Here is a 16,842-nt window from a genome sequence, read left to right on the forward strand (position 1 = left end):
GAAACTTGTTCCAGGAGCTATTTATAACTAACTTAACCACCATCTCCAGAACAAAAAAAATAAAACACCATGAACTCCTCTCCCAGAGTCACGTAGAAGCTCCCTGCAAGCAGCAGCCATTTCAATTCATATAGTTACCTTCACTATTGAGTTAATCTTTTAGATCTAATCAACTAAACAAAAAGAAACTTCAAAAAAAAAAATGTAACCAAACAAGACAATAGATGGAGAAGAATCAAAGATAGAAAGTAAGAACTAAGAATAAGGATTATATCCAGATATTGCAATTTTGCAACAGAGAACCAGTCATCAATTAACTGCCGAATGTTCCATACTGCTGTTTTACAAATTAAAAATGGTAGGTCTCCGTAATCCAATACATTAAGAAGGTGAAACAAAATCACCTCAGCCAAACACAGACGACGTCTTAATTGTTGCAAAATTGCTGCAAACACTTGTTCATAAACCAGTTGAGCTCGAAAGGTATCCAAAGCTAGCCCCTCCCATAAATTCAAATTCAAAGTAGACCATGCATCATAGAATGACCAAAACACTGTACGGGTGCCTCACCAGAAACAAATTCGCAGAACTCCAGAAGTTTACTAGGACACAGCGCATACAGCTGCACAAGAATGAACAGAGCATAACAAAGTTCTGAAATCAGACATATAATGAACGTTGAAAGTGCATATCAACTTAGACATGCCCAATCTGGATGTGGACATTCATATATCCAGTCAGGTCCTGAATACTTTACACAATGCAGCCATAGACCCTCTTCATTTCCCTCATACCTGCATTTTGAAATAACAAGGGGTATCAACCCAGACATGAGAAAAGGTTCCACAACCAACAGCAAGCTCACAAGTTATACTTTTTTCAACTGAAACAACCACCAGATTAGTCTAGCCACAATTCACAATCTAGCCTCTCAAAAACCCAAACCTAGGGGTGGCCCACCAGCTTACCAACCATCTAGTCATAAAGGAAGACAAGATCTTAGATGAGCAAATAAAGAAGATTTATCAGGAAAAGTAAACATAGGCTGAAGCACACTAGTAATTTTACACTCAGTACCAGTAAGCACGTCAGCGTTTTGATGATTTTCTGGTGCCAAGATGACCATGAAACATAGGATATTTCACATTTCCACCTACTTTCTCCATAGAAAACAGTTGGTATATTGATCTTGGTGGGCATTATAGTCATCTCAAATTCTTTTGTCCAACATTTACTCTATTTTGAAAGCGGTTTGTGCTTGATCTTTGGGTTTAGGATAAGATGGCTTCTGACTAAATTATATTGTTCTTAATCTAACAGTGGTAAAGGAAGAGCTGTTAACTTAAGTTTGAGCATGTGGCTAGAAGCAGAGGGATTCATGGAAAGGGTACATCAATGGTGTTGTTCCCTTAAGTGGAAAACAACCCAGATGTTGTGTCAGCCAAGAACTTGAAATTTTATAAATGCAAACAAAAGGTGGATATTAGTTGTTCTGGGAATACGAAAGCAAGAAAATCCATTATTTTGGATGAGCTCATAGGTCTAAATGGCATAGCAGAAGAGAGAACGGTCATTGTGAAACAATTGACTTAAGTAGCAAACCTGGATTTAGCTAAGAAGAAAGATGTCTCTTGGCTTTCAGACATCAAGGTATTTAAAAGTTAGAAAAAACTCACAATAAACAAACCCTCCAAATACCCCCTCCTTCAGCAAATTTCTACGTTTCAATAGTACAAGGTCACCTCGAATCCAAATATAGTTAAGAGGAGTAACAGGTTCACTTGCCAAAATTTAAGGGTCACCAATCACCACAGACCCTCGACCTGTATGGACAGTAACTCTAAGGTTGAATGTGCACTCAAGAAAGGACCTATCAAGAATTATGCAATACAGATACCATCCTTACCCTTTCGGAGCAAGATTTGGACAATTTGTACACATAGGATCAATGCTAAGATCTTCATTGGAGTCATTTTCCATGTCACTAATTCCACTTTCAAGAGAGATGGGCTCTGGAAGAGAGCATGATTTTGCTGCAGCTCTATCCGCGCTCAATCCTTCAGCAGAGCGACTAGACACGAATTCAGACAGGTAGAGCATATCATTGGCTATGGGATGACCTGTATATTGCAGATGCACACGTATCTGTTGCGAAGCAAATTTCGTTAGGTATAACAAGCTAATAATCCTTATAGAGAGAGAATTTCCACTGCTCAAACCAACACGAAGACAAATTCCAGAAATCACATTCACTAGAAATCCCTCAACAAGAGAATATTAAATAGAAATGGCCATTAAAATGGAGGACAAAAGGTACCTTATTTACAGGAATAAATCATTTGAAGATGCAATTTAACAAAAATTGAAATATATTACACTCTAATTATGGATTATGAACAAAAAAAACAGATAAATTTAAGAGCTAAAATGATAAAAAGAGGTATAACTCAAGCAAAAAGAATATTCAACTCAAACAAATATATAAATAAAGAGCAAAGAGATGTTCAACAAAATGCAGAAAGATTTCTCTTTCATATGAGTTGAGGGACGACTAGAGAGTGGGCATAAAAGGACATAAAATGATACTGGAAAATTGTCAAAATCACATGTTAAATACCTGATGGGTCCTTCCAGTTACGGGTTCGCACAAAACGATGCTGTGCTTTCCATTGGTACTAATCCTTGTAAATTTGGTACAGGCAGCCTTCCCCTTCAATGGAGCAGTACTATTTTCCTGGTCATCCCTCACCTACTAGTATGATTTGCCCAAGATTACTAGCAAGTAATAATATCAAACAAGAAACAGAAAGCCGCATAACAAAGTCTGTTCTCCAAAGCTCAAAGCACATCAAATGGTTGACGAAACCCGCATAGCAAATCAATATTATTCAGCGACACAATTACAAGAAAAAGAACATTAATTGCTGATTTGCGTCCACCCCTGCATTGAGAATTTGATCTCCACAGGTCGATATGTTAATACATGTCCCCACCCAATGAAAAAGGACAAAAACATTTCTCAACTGAACTTTTGGTGGTTCAGCATATCTGATGCAACAGTAGAAACTGATCTGCTGCTAGTAACAAATGCAGAGGTAAAGATACATTTAGGCTCCAAAATAATTAAACAAACTTCAAATAGCAACAAAGTGCAGAAGCAAAAAAATCTCAGAAGCCAGAACTAAATAACAGTTCATAAAAGCTAAGAAGAGAAACATATGATGTGTGTTCATTTGGGTAGAAACCTACACATCATATTTTGTCTTCTAAATGTTGTTCTGGTCTCAGCTTTTAACTTTCCTCGACTTTGTGATAGAAACTGGTGGACAAGCCATGTGTAAGAATAAGGCAATTAGCCAGGTTAATATTGTAGATAAAGATACTTGGTCTTATCATTTAGTGCTGGACTAGGAACTACGAATTTTAAGGATGGAAAATATGGGGGGGGGGGGGGGGGGGGGCACGAATCCTTCATGTTTTCTGGGAACTAGCTCAGATACTGGAAAATTAGCAGTTATTATGTTGCGTTACAGCAACAAGAAAATTTAATAACTACGCACGATTTCCATCACCAAAAGTTGGGGCAAGGGAACAAACGTAGCTTCTTTTAAAGAATATATGTCGCCATTTGGTTCTAAGATGTAGATAATGAATGAGAAACAGTGTAAATTGTTACTCCATCATATGTGCAATATTCAACCATTCTGCAGCCGAAAAGAAAGCTTTGAGTCCTAAAGTAAGCTTCCCTCTAGATTGGTAAATTGTATGTTTGTAGTTGTTCCAAAACAAAAATGCAAGTCATGCTCTATGCAGGAGCTGAATCAACCAATATCATAAGTTGAGCAAAATCTTATAAACAAGAGACAAAAGCTGAAAGAGCAAATTTACTAGAAAGAGCCAGCAGGCACTAGTAATATATACACAATTCAAAAAAACATCTTACCTCAACTGTGCTCCTCCCTTCTCGAGCATTGTAATTGACATTAGCATTCACAACTTGCTAAGGAGAAAAAACAAGTCAAAAAAGAGATCATTTTGAGGGGAAAGAGTTCAAAAGAGAGTCAAAGGGGGTATGCTGGTGAAAGAGAATGAATAACACGATGAACAGCCTGGCTTTTACAATGAATACCTGCTTATCTGGGAATACTCCAATTACTCTTGCAATATACCTTTTCTGCACTGCCCCTGATTCTATCTGGTAAAAAGCAAGGTGTACTTAATGAGGCTTAAGAAACAGCTGGTCAGTTAACAACTTAACATTAGATAGAACGCAGACCATCCTAGCGGAATCGAAGGATGGAGTCAAGCATGGTTTACTGGATGAAAGTATGGATTTCTGAGTCTGAAATACATTGGTTTAACTTTACAAGTTCTTACAGAGTCTTCCACCCCAACCATTTCAAAGATCAATTTTGTAGCAAATGAAGAAATCAGTAGATACTCTACTGAAAAATCAGAAAGAAAGAAGAAGATTGGAGCTGATATACATTATGACAATGTTCTCAGAACTGTAAGATATTTATCTGAATGAGTTTTTGCAACTGACTGCAAAATATCCAGGCCGCGCAATTATCACTGTCCAAATAACTAGAATTGGGTTAATTTTAACCTGAACGTGTTCTACTTGCACAAGTGCAGTGAAGTTTAGCAGTTGAGACAAATAACAAGAATAGGAGAGGAAAACAAATTCAAGAAATGCCACCAAAAATTCCTACAAGTAATTCAAAAGTACTTCTCTCGAGCAATGCACTCAAACCTCATAAAGGGTCATATGAAATTGGGTGCAAAATATATGCATAGACCAAGAAACTTGTGACAAAGCTAACTTCAACCCCATGAGAATACTGTATTTCCAATGATGGGAGTTATTCACTGGAATCTCTTCAATGCCCCAAAAATCACAAATGAATTATTCAAATAGCTTAAGAAGATTAAGATAGCATACCAATCAAAATAGAAGATAGAGATAACATATCTAAATCTTTTCCTCAGGAAAAAAAGATAACCTGTCTAAATCCAAAATCAAAAAGGTAGTTCCATGCCCTGCCCCGGACAAGTTATTAGATCAAATATAAACTCTATACATCAATTATACACCAGTTGTTTCATGAGCTCAGATATTGATGCCAAAATATCAAACAATAATCTTTAAGAACCTCTGTTGTAGAATTTTAGGAAGCATACAATAGGCCCCATGTAATAAAACCAACATCAATTGGAAGATATTCTACCTCTTATTAAGAGAATTTTGGAAGAGCTAACAGTATCTAAAAACAAGAATTAGATTAGTTCAACAAGAGTCTCCTAACACAGATAGCAAATTAAGAAAATTTGAGTTGGACTAGTGAGGTTTCAAATGCCACACATCAAATAGTACTGCAATATGCTTCCCTTTAATTAGAGAAAAAAAGATCGCTTAATTTCGTTAAATAAAGCATTTAGTATGAGTATCATATATGTCAACAATCAGCTTCAAAAATTATGACAGGAACCATTTTAATACCTCCTCAACAAGAAATTGAGCACACAGCTGTTGGAGTTTTACTAAATCTGGTTATATTTGGAGCTTATTCGTCTCACACCGCCAACATATTGACAAACAGTAAGGAGAAATAGGTGTGATTAGAAAGCAGTAACACATTCAAGATCCATTATCTTTATTGTATCTGTCATTGTGCAATTCATTGCAATCAAATCATAAAAACAGAAAATATACCTGTTGCCTGAAGAGGTCAGCCCTAGAAGCACTCCTAGCCAAAATAAGTAGTCCTGAGACCAAGCGATCTAGGCGATGAACCGCTTACAAAATAGTCAAGAGAAGACTAGAACAAATTGCTATATTTAATGTGACAAGGAAAAGTACTCGATGACATTATGAACAGGATAAAAAGTTATGCCTGCTGCTGCTAGTGAAACAGAGGATACGAAATAAAGGTGCCAGGCCATACTCCGCTTGTAGTATACCAACGACCGTATTCTTGCGGTATTGTCCACATGGATGCACCTACAGATGAGAAGGGATTGCTTACATTATACATATGAATGGTGAAGCAAGAAAAAAAAACAATTATAGGACAAAAAATCAGGGCACTATCATCAGAAATGAGTTGGCCATTCAACACAAACATGAATACCAGATCATTGAAAGGCTATGATATGGTGAGAATTTATTTAATCTACAACCTTCAGTACTCCAAAGGAACAGATCACAAGCATGCAATCAAGTGGTAAAAGTGAAATATGATGCGGCATGTAAATGGAGAATGGAGACAAGTGTCAACTCCGAAACAAAAGCTAAATACTAGGTCTTTGAAATATTGGAGGCAATAGAAAAACATATCCACATGGATGCACCTATATGTGAGAAGATGTTTACATTACTTACATGAATGGTGAAACAGGGGAACAATAGCAACTAGATGCTGAAATGATGTAACGCTAGATCAAACATGAGTTACACATCCCTGGAAAAACAATAGAAATGGGATATTCTCTGTTAAAAGTGCCTACACAAGAGGTCTCCAGGTGACTAATGCAAATACTCGAGGCAAGTGGAACTGTTTCTGGAAGAGCACCATACCTACCAAAGTGAAGTGTTCACTTGGTTGGTTATTAAAAGGGCATGCCTTACTCAAGAAGTGCTACAGAAGAAGGGGAGACAACTGGTCCCTAGGTGTTTTCTGTGTATGGTGACTGAGGAAACAAAAAAGCACCTTTTTTACATTGCAAGTATACTGCTCAGCTGTGGAATTTGTTCCTCAACATCACTGGCTATAGCTGGTCCATGCCTGAGCATACAGCAGACCTTCTTAGCTGCTGGATTAGAAGGGGGGAAGTAAGAGCCAAAAGAGATGGTGGAGATTGATTCCCTCATGTAATGATGGTCAGTATGGAGGGAGAGAAATGCAAGATGTTTTGAAGATGGGTCCAATTCCATTCACAAAGTCAAATGGAATTGTCTTGAATCTTTACTTTTTTGGTGTAAACAGTTATGTATAGAAGATACTGAACAGATTATTGATCTGATAGGGAGTCTGTAGTTTAAACTTTTTGGTGGTGGCCAGCATACCCTTAGGGGTCATTTGGTGAGAGGGATAAAAATAAAAAATATTCATGGGATAAAAAAATATTCCGGGGATAAAATTTTAATGTCTTGTTTCGTAGTCAAGTTTGGGATAACTTATCCCACCATTTATACCATAGTGATGGGATAAGTTATCACATATACATTATCCCAGGATAGCTAATCCCAAGATAATTAATCCTGGGATAACTTGTTTCCAACCAAACGACCCCTAATGCTGTGGCACTGCACAACTACCTCTTAAACTACAATGTGCTCTTTATCTTCTAAGGGCCAACAAATATAAGCAGGTGTTTGAGTGTCAACACAATCAATAGTGGCTTCCGGGACCCAGGTCCTTTAGTAACAGAAGTTCACCTTTTCCCTTCTTACTTGCTGATCAATATTATAAAAAAATAAAAAAATAAAAAAGGTTCACCTTTTCTCCTAATTCTTACCATCTTCTGGTTAGGGTTCAACATAGTAGATTTATTATAGTCATCTTGATAAAAAGAAATTTCGAGTTATGCAACCATGGGAGATACACGAGAATCAGATAAAGAATCAGTGAATCAAACTATAAAAAGAGAAAAGGAAAAATGGAAATATAACAAAAGCGAGTAGAAGTGCATGGTTATGCATTCTACATTATCTGAAATAAAAGAGCTTAACATGAGTTGAATCATTGATAACAGAAACTTACCATTGTTCTTTAGGTCAATATTGTAATATCAGATCTAAATACAAACTATATCATAATTTATGTAAAAACTTATTCAAAACAGAAAAAAGAAATGTTCAAGTTATCAATATCCAATAAAAACAGAGGGAAAAAAAGGTCCATAAGCATTGCATTCTAGATTAACAATATGCAGGCTAATTTTTCCACTTTATTTTCAGGATTGATAGATTATTACGTGTGCATGAGTAATGGAATGATGGATCCAGTGGTTGTACAATATTATCTGTCCACCCAAGGTGTGACCAGTGACCACATTTATAGCATCAGCAGGGGCAGAGCTAGAGTATCAGCTATGGGTTCCGCTGAATCCGTCTTAAAAATTCACCTAATATATACAAATTATTCTGACTTCATCAAAAAGAAAATATACACAAATTATTCTGAGCATCAGTAAGTATTGGTTCTTTTTCGATGTTTCAAAAATTGTTAAGTCTTAACATATTCCAAACAATCTTAACATATCACTTTCTCAAGAAAAAAAAAAGATATAAAGATGGAATCATTATTAGCTTACAGGAACAGAAGCAGGCTTGCAAACTGTCAGCACATCTGGTTCTTCACATAGTATTTCGACATCCCACGACATCACTGGTGGTTCATGCCTACAGCCTTTTGTTAGTCATGGTCTCAGAATTGCATAACAGGACAGGATTAGGACATATCAAAGAAGATCTGAGTCTAAGATCTATCATTTACATGCTATGAATCAAGAAAATCAAAATCTATTAAAGGATTGAACACAGAAGAAACGAAGCAGAAGGATAGTGTCACGATAAACAAATTTTCTGAGGCCAAAACTTGCACAATACGAACCTGTGCAGGAAATGGCTAATCTTTTGTGATGACTGAACTACATATGAAACAGACACCTTTTGTCCATCAACTTGTATACGCCCAGACTTAACAGCAGATTCCTAGCATAAGTCAAAACCATCTAATTCAGCAATACACAGAATTCAACTATGCACGTAAATGAACCAAAATGCGCTGTACGAGCAGGGTAAGCCATAAATATATGCTAACATCACTCAGATAATTCGACTTCACATAATTTCTTATTCAAAAAACTAAAATCACAGTTCGGCCTACTAAAATTTTAACATATATGAAACTACTTATAATTGCAACCATTCAAGTACCAATTAGCACTTACATACATAGTAATCACGAGGTCTTCCTTTGAATTCATCAGAGAAGAGATCAACAATTGTCTTCCCAGCCCAACGATTCTTCACCTGAAAAATCAATTTGAATTCAAATACAGGATTTAGTTAGGTTTTTGACAAATTCATTAAGAAAATGACAAAATCAATCAGTGAGAGAGAGTAGTAGTTGTACATGAGAGATGAATTCGAAGTAGTAAGGCTTGACATAGCGTATTCCTGCACAAGTAAAGCAGAAAAAGCATAAAAGTTTGTTGCAGAGAATATACAGCGCGCTGAGAACTGAAATTGAAGACAAAAAATATTTACCATTACGGAAGATGTAGTCATGGCGTTCCGGTGGGTTGGCGGGAGTTTGCCACACAATCTCCATATCCTCTCGCTTCCTCTTCGTATTCATTGTAAACGGTAACCTCCCCAAATTTTATGGCTGCAAAAATCAAATCCAATTTTGTAGCATTTCTATTTTAATACAAATGTCTCTTCTTTTTATTTAAATTTTTGGTATTAATATCCTATTTTTTCTTTGTCAATTTTAATGCGAGAAAAAACTTGATCTATGAAAGGGAATATTATTTAAGAAAATAGATTAAGGTGTTTGCCTTTGGGGATTAAAATTATAGATAATTACACAAACCTAATCTTAGAAAAGATTTTGCATGTTATTACTGTTATAAAATTGACATGGAAAATTAGAAATTCTATTATGTGTTCGGTTATAAAAAATTATGATATATTTTGTATTCATAATATTTACAACTTTTTTTAAAAGTTACTCTTTTTTCATTCGTAAATGGGTAAATGAATAAAATATATGATTTTATTGATTTAAAATAAACATAACTAACTTTATTGAGTAAACATGAATGTTACATTTTAAACTATTTTTTATAGTTCTTTCCTCCTTCGCCCACTTAAAATTCGATGGAAATGCATCTATTAAAAAATAGGGGAAATAGCATTCTTTTGTCCCTATATTATTGCTTGTGTTTTCAGATTTGATATTCTCAATTCTTGTTGTTATTACATTTTATGAACAAAGTATTATTGCAATTGAAAATCATATTCTAAACACTTGAGTGAACTACAAATTTTAAAGGCATTTTGAATACAAAAGATTAAAAAGACCAAATTACAAGAATCACAACAGTGGCAATAAGCCAATAATATAGAAGCTCGACCTTTTCTGCCTTCCCCGACCAATAGTTAGCTTTTGCCTCGAGTTTTCAAATATTTTTGCTAATTAATTTTTGAATGAAGTTCTAGTGAAGTTTTATCATATATTTGGTCATAAAAAATTTTAAAAATATTTGACTATTTCAAAAATATTATTTTCCACCCGTAAGTTATAAAAATTATTTTAAATACCTATAAGTTTGTGTAATCGTTTATAAGGAACATGTTTTATTAAAAAAAACTGTATAACATAATTAATAACAATCAACAACAATAAAATAACAATATGGGCAAAAGCAATACATTAATCGAATTAAAAATAAATTATTATTTTTTTAATCTTGTCACTCAAACTATTCTTTTCCGAATAAGGTAATAACAAACTATTCTTTTCCGAATGAGGTAATAACAAACTATTCTTTTCCGAATGAGGTAATAACAAACTATTCTTTTATAAAATCTTCCAAATTTCTACGAATAATCTCTTCCCGGTAATAAATGATGGGTGTTTTTATAAAATATAAAAATTTGAGGTAATTTTTAAATTTTTAAAACTTCCCAAGTTCTCAAGTTCTAGTTTTATATAGAACTTGGGATATTTGCCAAGTAATAGCAAATTATATGACCAAACATTAGTTCCCAAGTTTTTTTCAAGTTTTTCCCCAAAACTACTTGGGGCCAAATGGCACCCTATAGGGTTGTCTATTAGTGTTATTTGGTACAAATATTAATAACACAGGAATTAATAATGCATGGATTAGTAATGTAGAGATTATTTTTTATCAAGTGGTTTGGTCATTGTTTCTCACTTAATCTTGTGTTTGGATTAAAACTCTACAAAAGTTTCTTTCCAATTATACTCTTAAATTATTATGAGATTTTCTATTTTATATAATTGAGTCAAGATAGATAAATGTAGGATTAGATTATTATTTCTGTGGTCTTTTAACTAGATAAGAGAAGAACAATTTTGTTGTCATGTTTGCTATTTTCTCACTTATTTGAGGGTAAATAATTGTCATTTTAATAAATTGATCACTCATAAAACATCAATTTTCAATTTAAAAAGAATAGAACGTCTACTTATAAAATCGAAAAAGGGTAATGGTTGTAAAATTGAATAAACCATCTATGTTTACACCTAAAAGTTGCAAGTTGTAGTTTTAATATGTATGCAATTTTATAAATTGTTCAAAATACAAATGATTAGAAGATCACATATATATCAACAAATAATACATTCAATTAAAATGACAAACGTATCATATGATATATTTGCCTTTTCAATAAGTAAATATTAAACAACTCACATTTCAAATATTGTATTGATTCGTATTTGATTTATTTAGCAACAAACAACTCTCTCAAAATAATAAAAGTTGTAAGCTAATTTGTTTAAATAATTTTTTTTAGAATAAATATAAAACATAAAATCAAGAAAATAAATAAAATGATTAAAAGAATTTGAGGGGTATTTTTGTCTTTACGTAGCTTAAATCTCATAGTATTAAACCTAAGTATTACTAATATCACCAAATGAAAGGTTTTAGTTAATACCATGTTATATGTATAGCTAATAATATCATATATTATTCGTTAAAGAAAATGTCATTTTTGAACCTAAGGGTGAATGTAAAGGGCATTTTAGGCCCAATAAATGAATGGGACATTTTTGTACCATTTTCAATAGCTCGAGAACATTTTAGACCCTTTTTCGTAAATTTTATGATTTTAAATTTGTCATATGGATGTTAAAATAAACTTACTAAATATATAGAAAGAGACACATTTTTTTAAAACAAGCTAAAAATGAAATTAAAATACTTAAATTAAAATGGAAGGAGTAAAAGTAAACTTTGAAGAATAAGATGATGTAGCGATAACATTATTTCTAAGAGTGTATTTGGTACTTAGGAAAATATTTTTCATTGAAAATGCTTTTCTAAAATAATATCTTAAAAAATAAGTAAGTTTCTTAATTATTTTTTAGTATTTGATAAATTAATAAAAAATAATCATTCATTAGCATTATATAATCTAACAAAACACTATGAAATGGAGTACGCAAATAGTGGGGGTCCGGAGGGTGACGAGGAATGTGGTTGGGTGGGTACAAAAAATATAATAAATTTGAAATGTCACTTATGAAACTTGTTTTCATATTTTCAATAATAACATCATTTTCCTCGTTTGAAAATATTTTGATCTAACAAATAAAAAACTATGTGCTTGGTATGGAGAATTTTCCTCATGTGATTGTCAAAATGTTTTTGAATTTTTTTCCTTAGAAAAATAAGTTCTTCGAAACCGAGGAAAAAAGTATAGAAAACAAATTTTATAAATGATATTTCAAGTTCATTATCTTTTCCTCGCCCATTGAGTATCCTTAAAACCCACCCCTTACCATGCCCCACTCCCCAACCATCGCTCTCCACCACATCCCATCCATATAGTATTTTGATATATTATATGTATAAATATATTGGAATAAAAAAATTATTTACATAAGCATTAATTGTGTGTTTAATTATGCTAATGAATATATTAAAATTTATTGCATTATTAATATCCTGATTTTTCATGTATTAGTAATACACACCTCAATACACAATAAAATATATAACTAATGGGCTGAAGAAATATACCAAATAAGGTATTATTAATACATAAAGTTAATACATGCATTATTTCTTCTAATACACTCTTGACCCCTTTAAGATATATATAACTAAAACATGAAATTCATAATAATAGTAATACAAAAGGTTATGATATATGTATTAGCATGATTAAAAATACAATTGCTCATCAAAATCTTTTTCTCATCATTATTACCATTATATGTGGGGAAAGTATTTTTGTAAATAATTTTTTTTTAAAAAATATAATACATGATATTTTTATTACACAAAATTAAATATTGCATCAAAATAATATCAACATAACTAATATAAATTTAACTATTAACTAATGTTACCATTCTTAATACGTCCTACCAAAGTACCCCAAATTGCCTTTAACCATGAGTAGACTGGAAAATTGAGTAGAGGTTGGTCACTAACCACGGGTCTCACTGCCACGTGGGGATGTTCATTTAATCAGGGTTAAGCATGCAATGGCATTTAATGACATTTATCTCCTTTCTCTAGTCATAAACATTCCGCGAGATTCCTTTATTCATTCTTTCACTCGTAAATTCTCACACACATACACACTCTCTCTGTATACAAATGCATGTTGAGTTTTCTCTCTCTGTAGGGCTCTTTAATTTCCACTCTCTCTGTCTGCAGTTTTTGCAGTCTCTGCAGTAGTGTGTGCGGGACGATCGACATTGCTCTCTCAACCAAGTACCGTACGTGTATGTGTGATTATCGAAAACAGGTGAGAAATCTCGAGCACACATATTGCAATTATACATACAGGCTTTTCTTTCTTTCTTTTTTGATTCCACTCTTTTGGTATTTCTGGCGTTTGTTTTCACTTTGTTTATTTGTCTCAGAAAAAAGCTTATTTGCTTTTGCAAACTCTGCACATTTTGTCTCCGTTCATCCCACTTTTTTTTTTTCTTATTTGAATGTGTTCTCAACTTCGGTCTTCTGTTCGTGTTGTTTGGCGCTTCTATTGATTTGATGTGTGAGTTCATAGCATTTTTCATAAATATTTAACTTCTCAAAAAGTATGTCATGATACATATTATATATTTGCTTTATGTCAACTCATACTTTTTTAAGTTTATCAAGTCATTTCAGTATCTCTCATATCACTTTTTCCTTTTTCTCTCTGTGATTCAGTCAAAGACCGAGTTCCAGCTGATTCAACAGTTCATTTTTGAATCTCTGTGAAAAGTTCCGCCGTCACCTGGACCGGCGAGTCGACTCAGTGACTCGGTTCTTCGTGTGTCGTCTCTCTCCTGAAACCTCCTTCCATCACTCGTAATCGAACCATACATCAGTAAATTTTTTCGAGTTTGCGTCTTTGGGAGGCCGGAGCATACAATATATTTGTTGATTCGATTTCATAATGAGCTCTCAATCATTGAAACGGCGAATCAGAATCGGTTTGACCTACGCCGTGTTCGCGTTCTTCCTTCTCTTAATCATTAGATCGGAGCTTTTTACAGGTGTGTATGCATTGTATTTACAATGAGAAATAGTTTATATGAAAATCACATGCCACACAGCTGTGGGAGAAAGAGAGAAGACGAAGATGTTTATGTATGGTGTCGGTTTGCACTGAATGAGAATGCATTTATTTGTTAGGTCTGCTTATTCTATTGTTTATTAGCACACGAGGATCTTTCCATTATTTATTTGATTAACTAGCTTTTTCGTCCCCTTTTTAACTACAAAATTGTGCACATTAAATTTTGTAGACGGCTACCGCTTTTGATTTTCATCTATCCATAGATTTTTTCTTTAATGCTTCATAAATCGACTTTGATTTCAGGCAGACTTATTGGTCCAAATTTCATGGCGGAACCAAATTCAGCCGTCACTGAAAACACAAATGTTGGTCCTCATCGCAAGCTTCTTAATCAAGGTTAGTCCAAAAAAAAATCAGTTGTATAACTCGATAAACAAAGTCGATTTGAAAATTAATCTTTGCTCTACGAATCCCCCTTTTTTTTGCTTTAAGGTACGGCCCTACACAGTCCAGCATCAGGCAGGCAGCCTCCTGTTTGCTCAGGTTTACTGTACAATTTTTTGCTTTGTAGGAGGCGCACGTCAGTTTTTGTTTTCTCATGTCTTTTGGTCATATACCCTTTGTCATACTTACCCATAAGTTGAGGAAAAGGAAGGAGAGGACAAAATTATATAAATGCATAGTTACTCGTTTGCTTTATTAGTTTCTGCTCTGGTTACATTGTTTTACTTTGCATGCAATTTTTCATAATCTGGGAAACTGCTACTGCAACTTCAGTATTTTTCTATTTTTCTGCTTAAAAAGTCTATGTCTCGTGCCAGATATGTAATATCACTTTCCAAACGATTCTTTTGACTTTAGAAAGTTTATTATAATTAATATATACTAAAAAAGAGTAAAATAAAATGGTAGCTACTAGTGTTTCCAATCTGTATGGTATTAAAGAATATTTGGCATCTCTTGTCTATCACTGCTCTACAAAATTTGCTCATAATGGTGTATTTGCTCTGTGCTTCACGTGCACATTGCTGCCCTCCCATTAAAGATACTTGAAGGAAACATAATTTAAACGCCTCAATTCCCTACATCAGCATTTCTGATTGTTACGTCCCTTTCTTTTGCCTATGCCCCTTTGATTATCTTTAATAGATAGCATACCTTATTTTTCAGGTCTCACATTTAAAAAGACATATACATGTAGATATTTTTTTAGATGACCCTTAAAAGAATTATCATTTATTGCACCCATTAGTGCTCAAGTTGCTGGGTCAAACCCGACCCAGCATTTGATAGAGAAAAAGGAAACAATAAAGCAACTTAACTTGGAAAAGGATAAAAGGATAGGTCTGCTATTGCTGTTTTAATTTTTTTGGTTACCTTTTTGTCATCATGTGCAATTGCCTTTTGGTGCAGAGAATGAAGTGGAAACAAACCGGATATGGGGTGACAAGTGTTCAAAATCTGATATAGTGATAAATCAGGGACCTACAGCACCTCTACCCAGTGGGATACCCACGTACACAGTGGAGATTATGAACGTCTGTGTCTCTGGCTGTGATATCTCCGGCATCCATCTCAGCTGTGGCTGGTTTAGCTCTGCACGCCTTATTAACCCTCGCATTTTCAAGCGCCTTCATTTTGACGATTGTCTCGTCAATGATGGGAAGCCTCTTATTAATGGTCATACTATTTCCTTCCAATATGCCAACACTTTCCGTTACCCACTCTCTGTTTCTTCTGTTGTCTGCTGATATACTTAGAGGGGCCTGAGAACATACACTTAACACTAGTTGAAAACACTTAAAACAATGATTTAATAGAGTTTAGGGGAAAAGCACTTCCAATAGCTCTTTTCTTTTGGGCTTTTATAGATTGAGAACACCGCCTAGCTCCTCCTCGATTTGTCTCTTTTACTTTGCGTCTATTGATCAGAAGGACGTGGAGATGCAGACTAATGGATGGGTGTTTGCTGCCTAGAAGTATGAAAATTCTGTTCGTAATTCTATACAACTACTTATTTTGAAGGGTCCGACTGTTTTGTTCATATCAAAGTGACTGAGGATAGAAAGCTAAATGCAGCTGTAATTTTTGGGTTTTGAATATAAAGTATACGACTCTTTTGGAGTGTGTCTCTTTATTTGGATCAGTGTACATGCGCAGAATGATTGTTCTTGAATCTCGTTTCGTATTCTTTGATAACATCTAATGAATCTGGATTTTGACGAAATCAATTATTCACTTAACAAGGCTAATTTTGACTTCATTGTTGATCATCTTGGCATTTCAAAAGTTCCAAGTTCCAACTCTAGATTTGGGTCAGTGGCAACTTTTAAATAAGTTGTGCTGCTTTAGAAAACTCCAACATCCAAATTATAGTATTGCTCATGCTTTTTTCTTCTTCTAGAAAATTTGGGGAAACGTTCTAAAGTTGGATCACAGTCAAACTTTTAAAAAATGCAAAAAAGAAAAAGTATCATTCAAACTAGAGTACAAGAAACGATTACATCAAACGAGTATTTGGAGGTTTACAGACAAATTGATGAACAAACCAAAAA

General features: G+C 34.0%; 2 protein-coding genes across 3 annotated transcripts; one reads left to right on the forward strand and one right to left on the reverse strand.

Moving 5' to 3' along the window:
• Positions 1-242: 242 nt before the first annotated feature.
• LOC129894470 (RNA pseudouridine synthase 7) lies at positions 243-9,434 on the reverse strand. 2 transcript variants are annotated; one of them, XM_055970178.1, is made up of 12 exons: positions 9,278-9,434; positions 9,144-9,187; positions 8,963-9,040; positions 8,619-8,719; positions 8,320-8,407; positions 5,926-6,004; positions 5,717-5,799; positions 4,130-4,195; positions 3,944-4,000; positions 2,618-2,749; positions 1,907-2,145; positions 243-794 (listed from the first exon to the last, which is right to left on the reverse strand). In XM_055970178.1, the coding sequence occupies exons 1-12, from the start codon at positions 9,366-9,368 to the stop codon at positions 692-694; spliced, it is 1,161 nt and encodes a 386-aa protein (XP_055826153.1). In that variant the 5' UTR covers positions 9,369-9,434; the 3' UTR covers positions 243-691. The 2 variants fall into 2 exon arrangements, with proteins under 2 accessions (XP_055826153.1, XP_055826154.1); XM_055970179.1 differs by lacking the exons at positions 9,144-9,187; positions 9,278-9,434 and having other exon boundaries at positions 8,959-9,044.
• Positions 9,435-13,930: 4,496 nt separating this feature from the next.
• LOC129895774 (protein TAPETUM DETERMINANT 1) lies at positions 13,931-16,398 on the forward strand. The gene is made up of 3 exons (XM_055971538.1): positions 13,931-14,264; positions 14,591-14,683; positions 15,701-16,398. The coding sequence occupies exons 1-3, from the start codon at positions 14,165-14,167 to the stop codon at positions 16,036-16,038; spliced, it is 531 nt and encodes a 176-aa protein (XP_055827513.1). The 5' UTR covers positions 13,931-14,164; the 3' UTR covers positions 16,039-16,398.
• Positions 16,399-16,842: the final 444 nt, after the last annotated feature.

The sequence above is a fragment of the Solanum dulcamara genome, chromosome 7 (assembly GCF_947179165.1).
Source record: "Solanum dulcamara chromosome 7, daSolDulc1.2, whole genome shotgun sequence".
Taxonomy (NCBI): Eukaryota; Viridiplantae; Streptophyta; class Magnoliopsida; order Solanales; family Solanaceae; genus Solanum; species Solanum dulcamara.

What these genes read in the sequence shown, in the direction of transcription:
- LOC129894470 (XM_055970178.1), bottom strand. Translation starts at nt 9,368, where the DNA reads ATGAATACGAAGAGGAAGCGAGAGGATATGGAGATTGTGTGGCAAACT. An exon ending in ATTAGCCATTTCCTGCACAG is followed by an intron (nt 8,408 to 8,618) that starts GTTCGTATTGTG and finishes AAAAGGCTGTAG; the next exon opens with GCATGAACCACCAGTGATGT. An exon ending in TGGCCTGGCACCTTTATTTC is followed by an intron (nt 5,800 to 5,925) that starts GTATCCTCTGTT and finishes CTATTTTGTAAG; the next exon opens with CGGTTCATCGCCTAGATCGC.
- LOC129895774 (XM_055971538.1), top strand. Translation starts at nt 14,165, where the DNA reads ATGAGCTCTCAATCATTGAAACGGCGAATCAGAATCGGTTTGACCTAC. An exon ending in TAGATCGGAGCTTTTTACAG is followed by an intron (nt 14,265 to 14,590) that starts GTGTGTATGCAT and finishes CTTTGATTTCAG; the next exon opens with GCAGACTTATTGGTCCAAAT. An exon ending in TCGCAAGCTTCTTAATCAAG is followed by an intron (nt 14,684 to 15,700) that starts GTTAGTCCAAAA and finishes CTTTTGGTGCAG; the next exon opens with AGAATGAAGTGGAAACAAAC.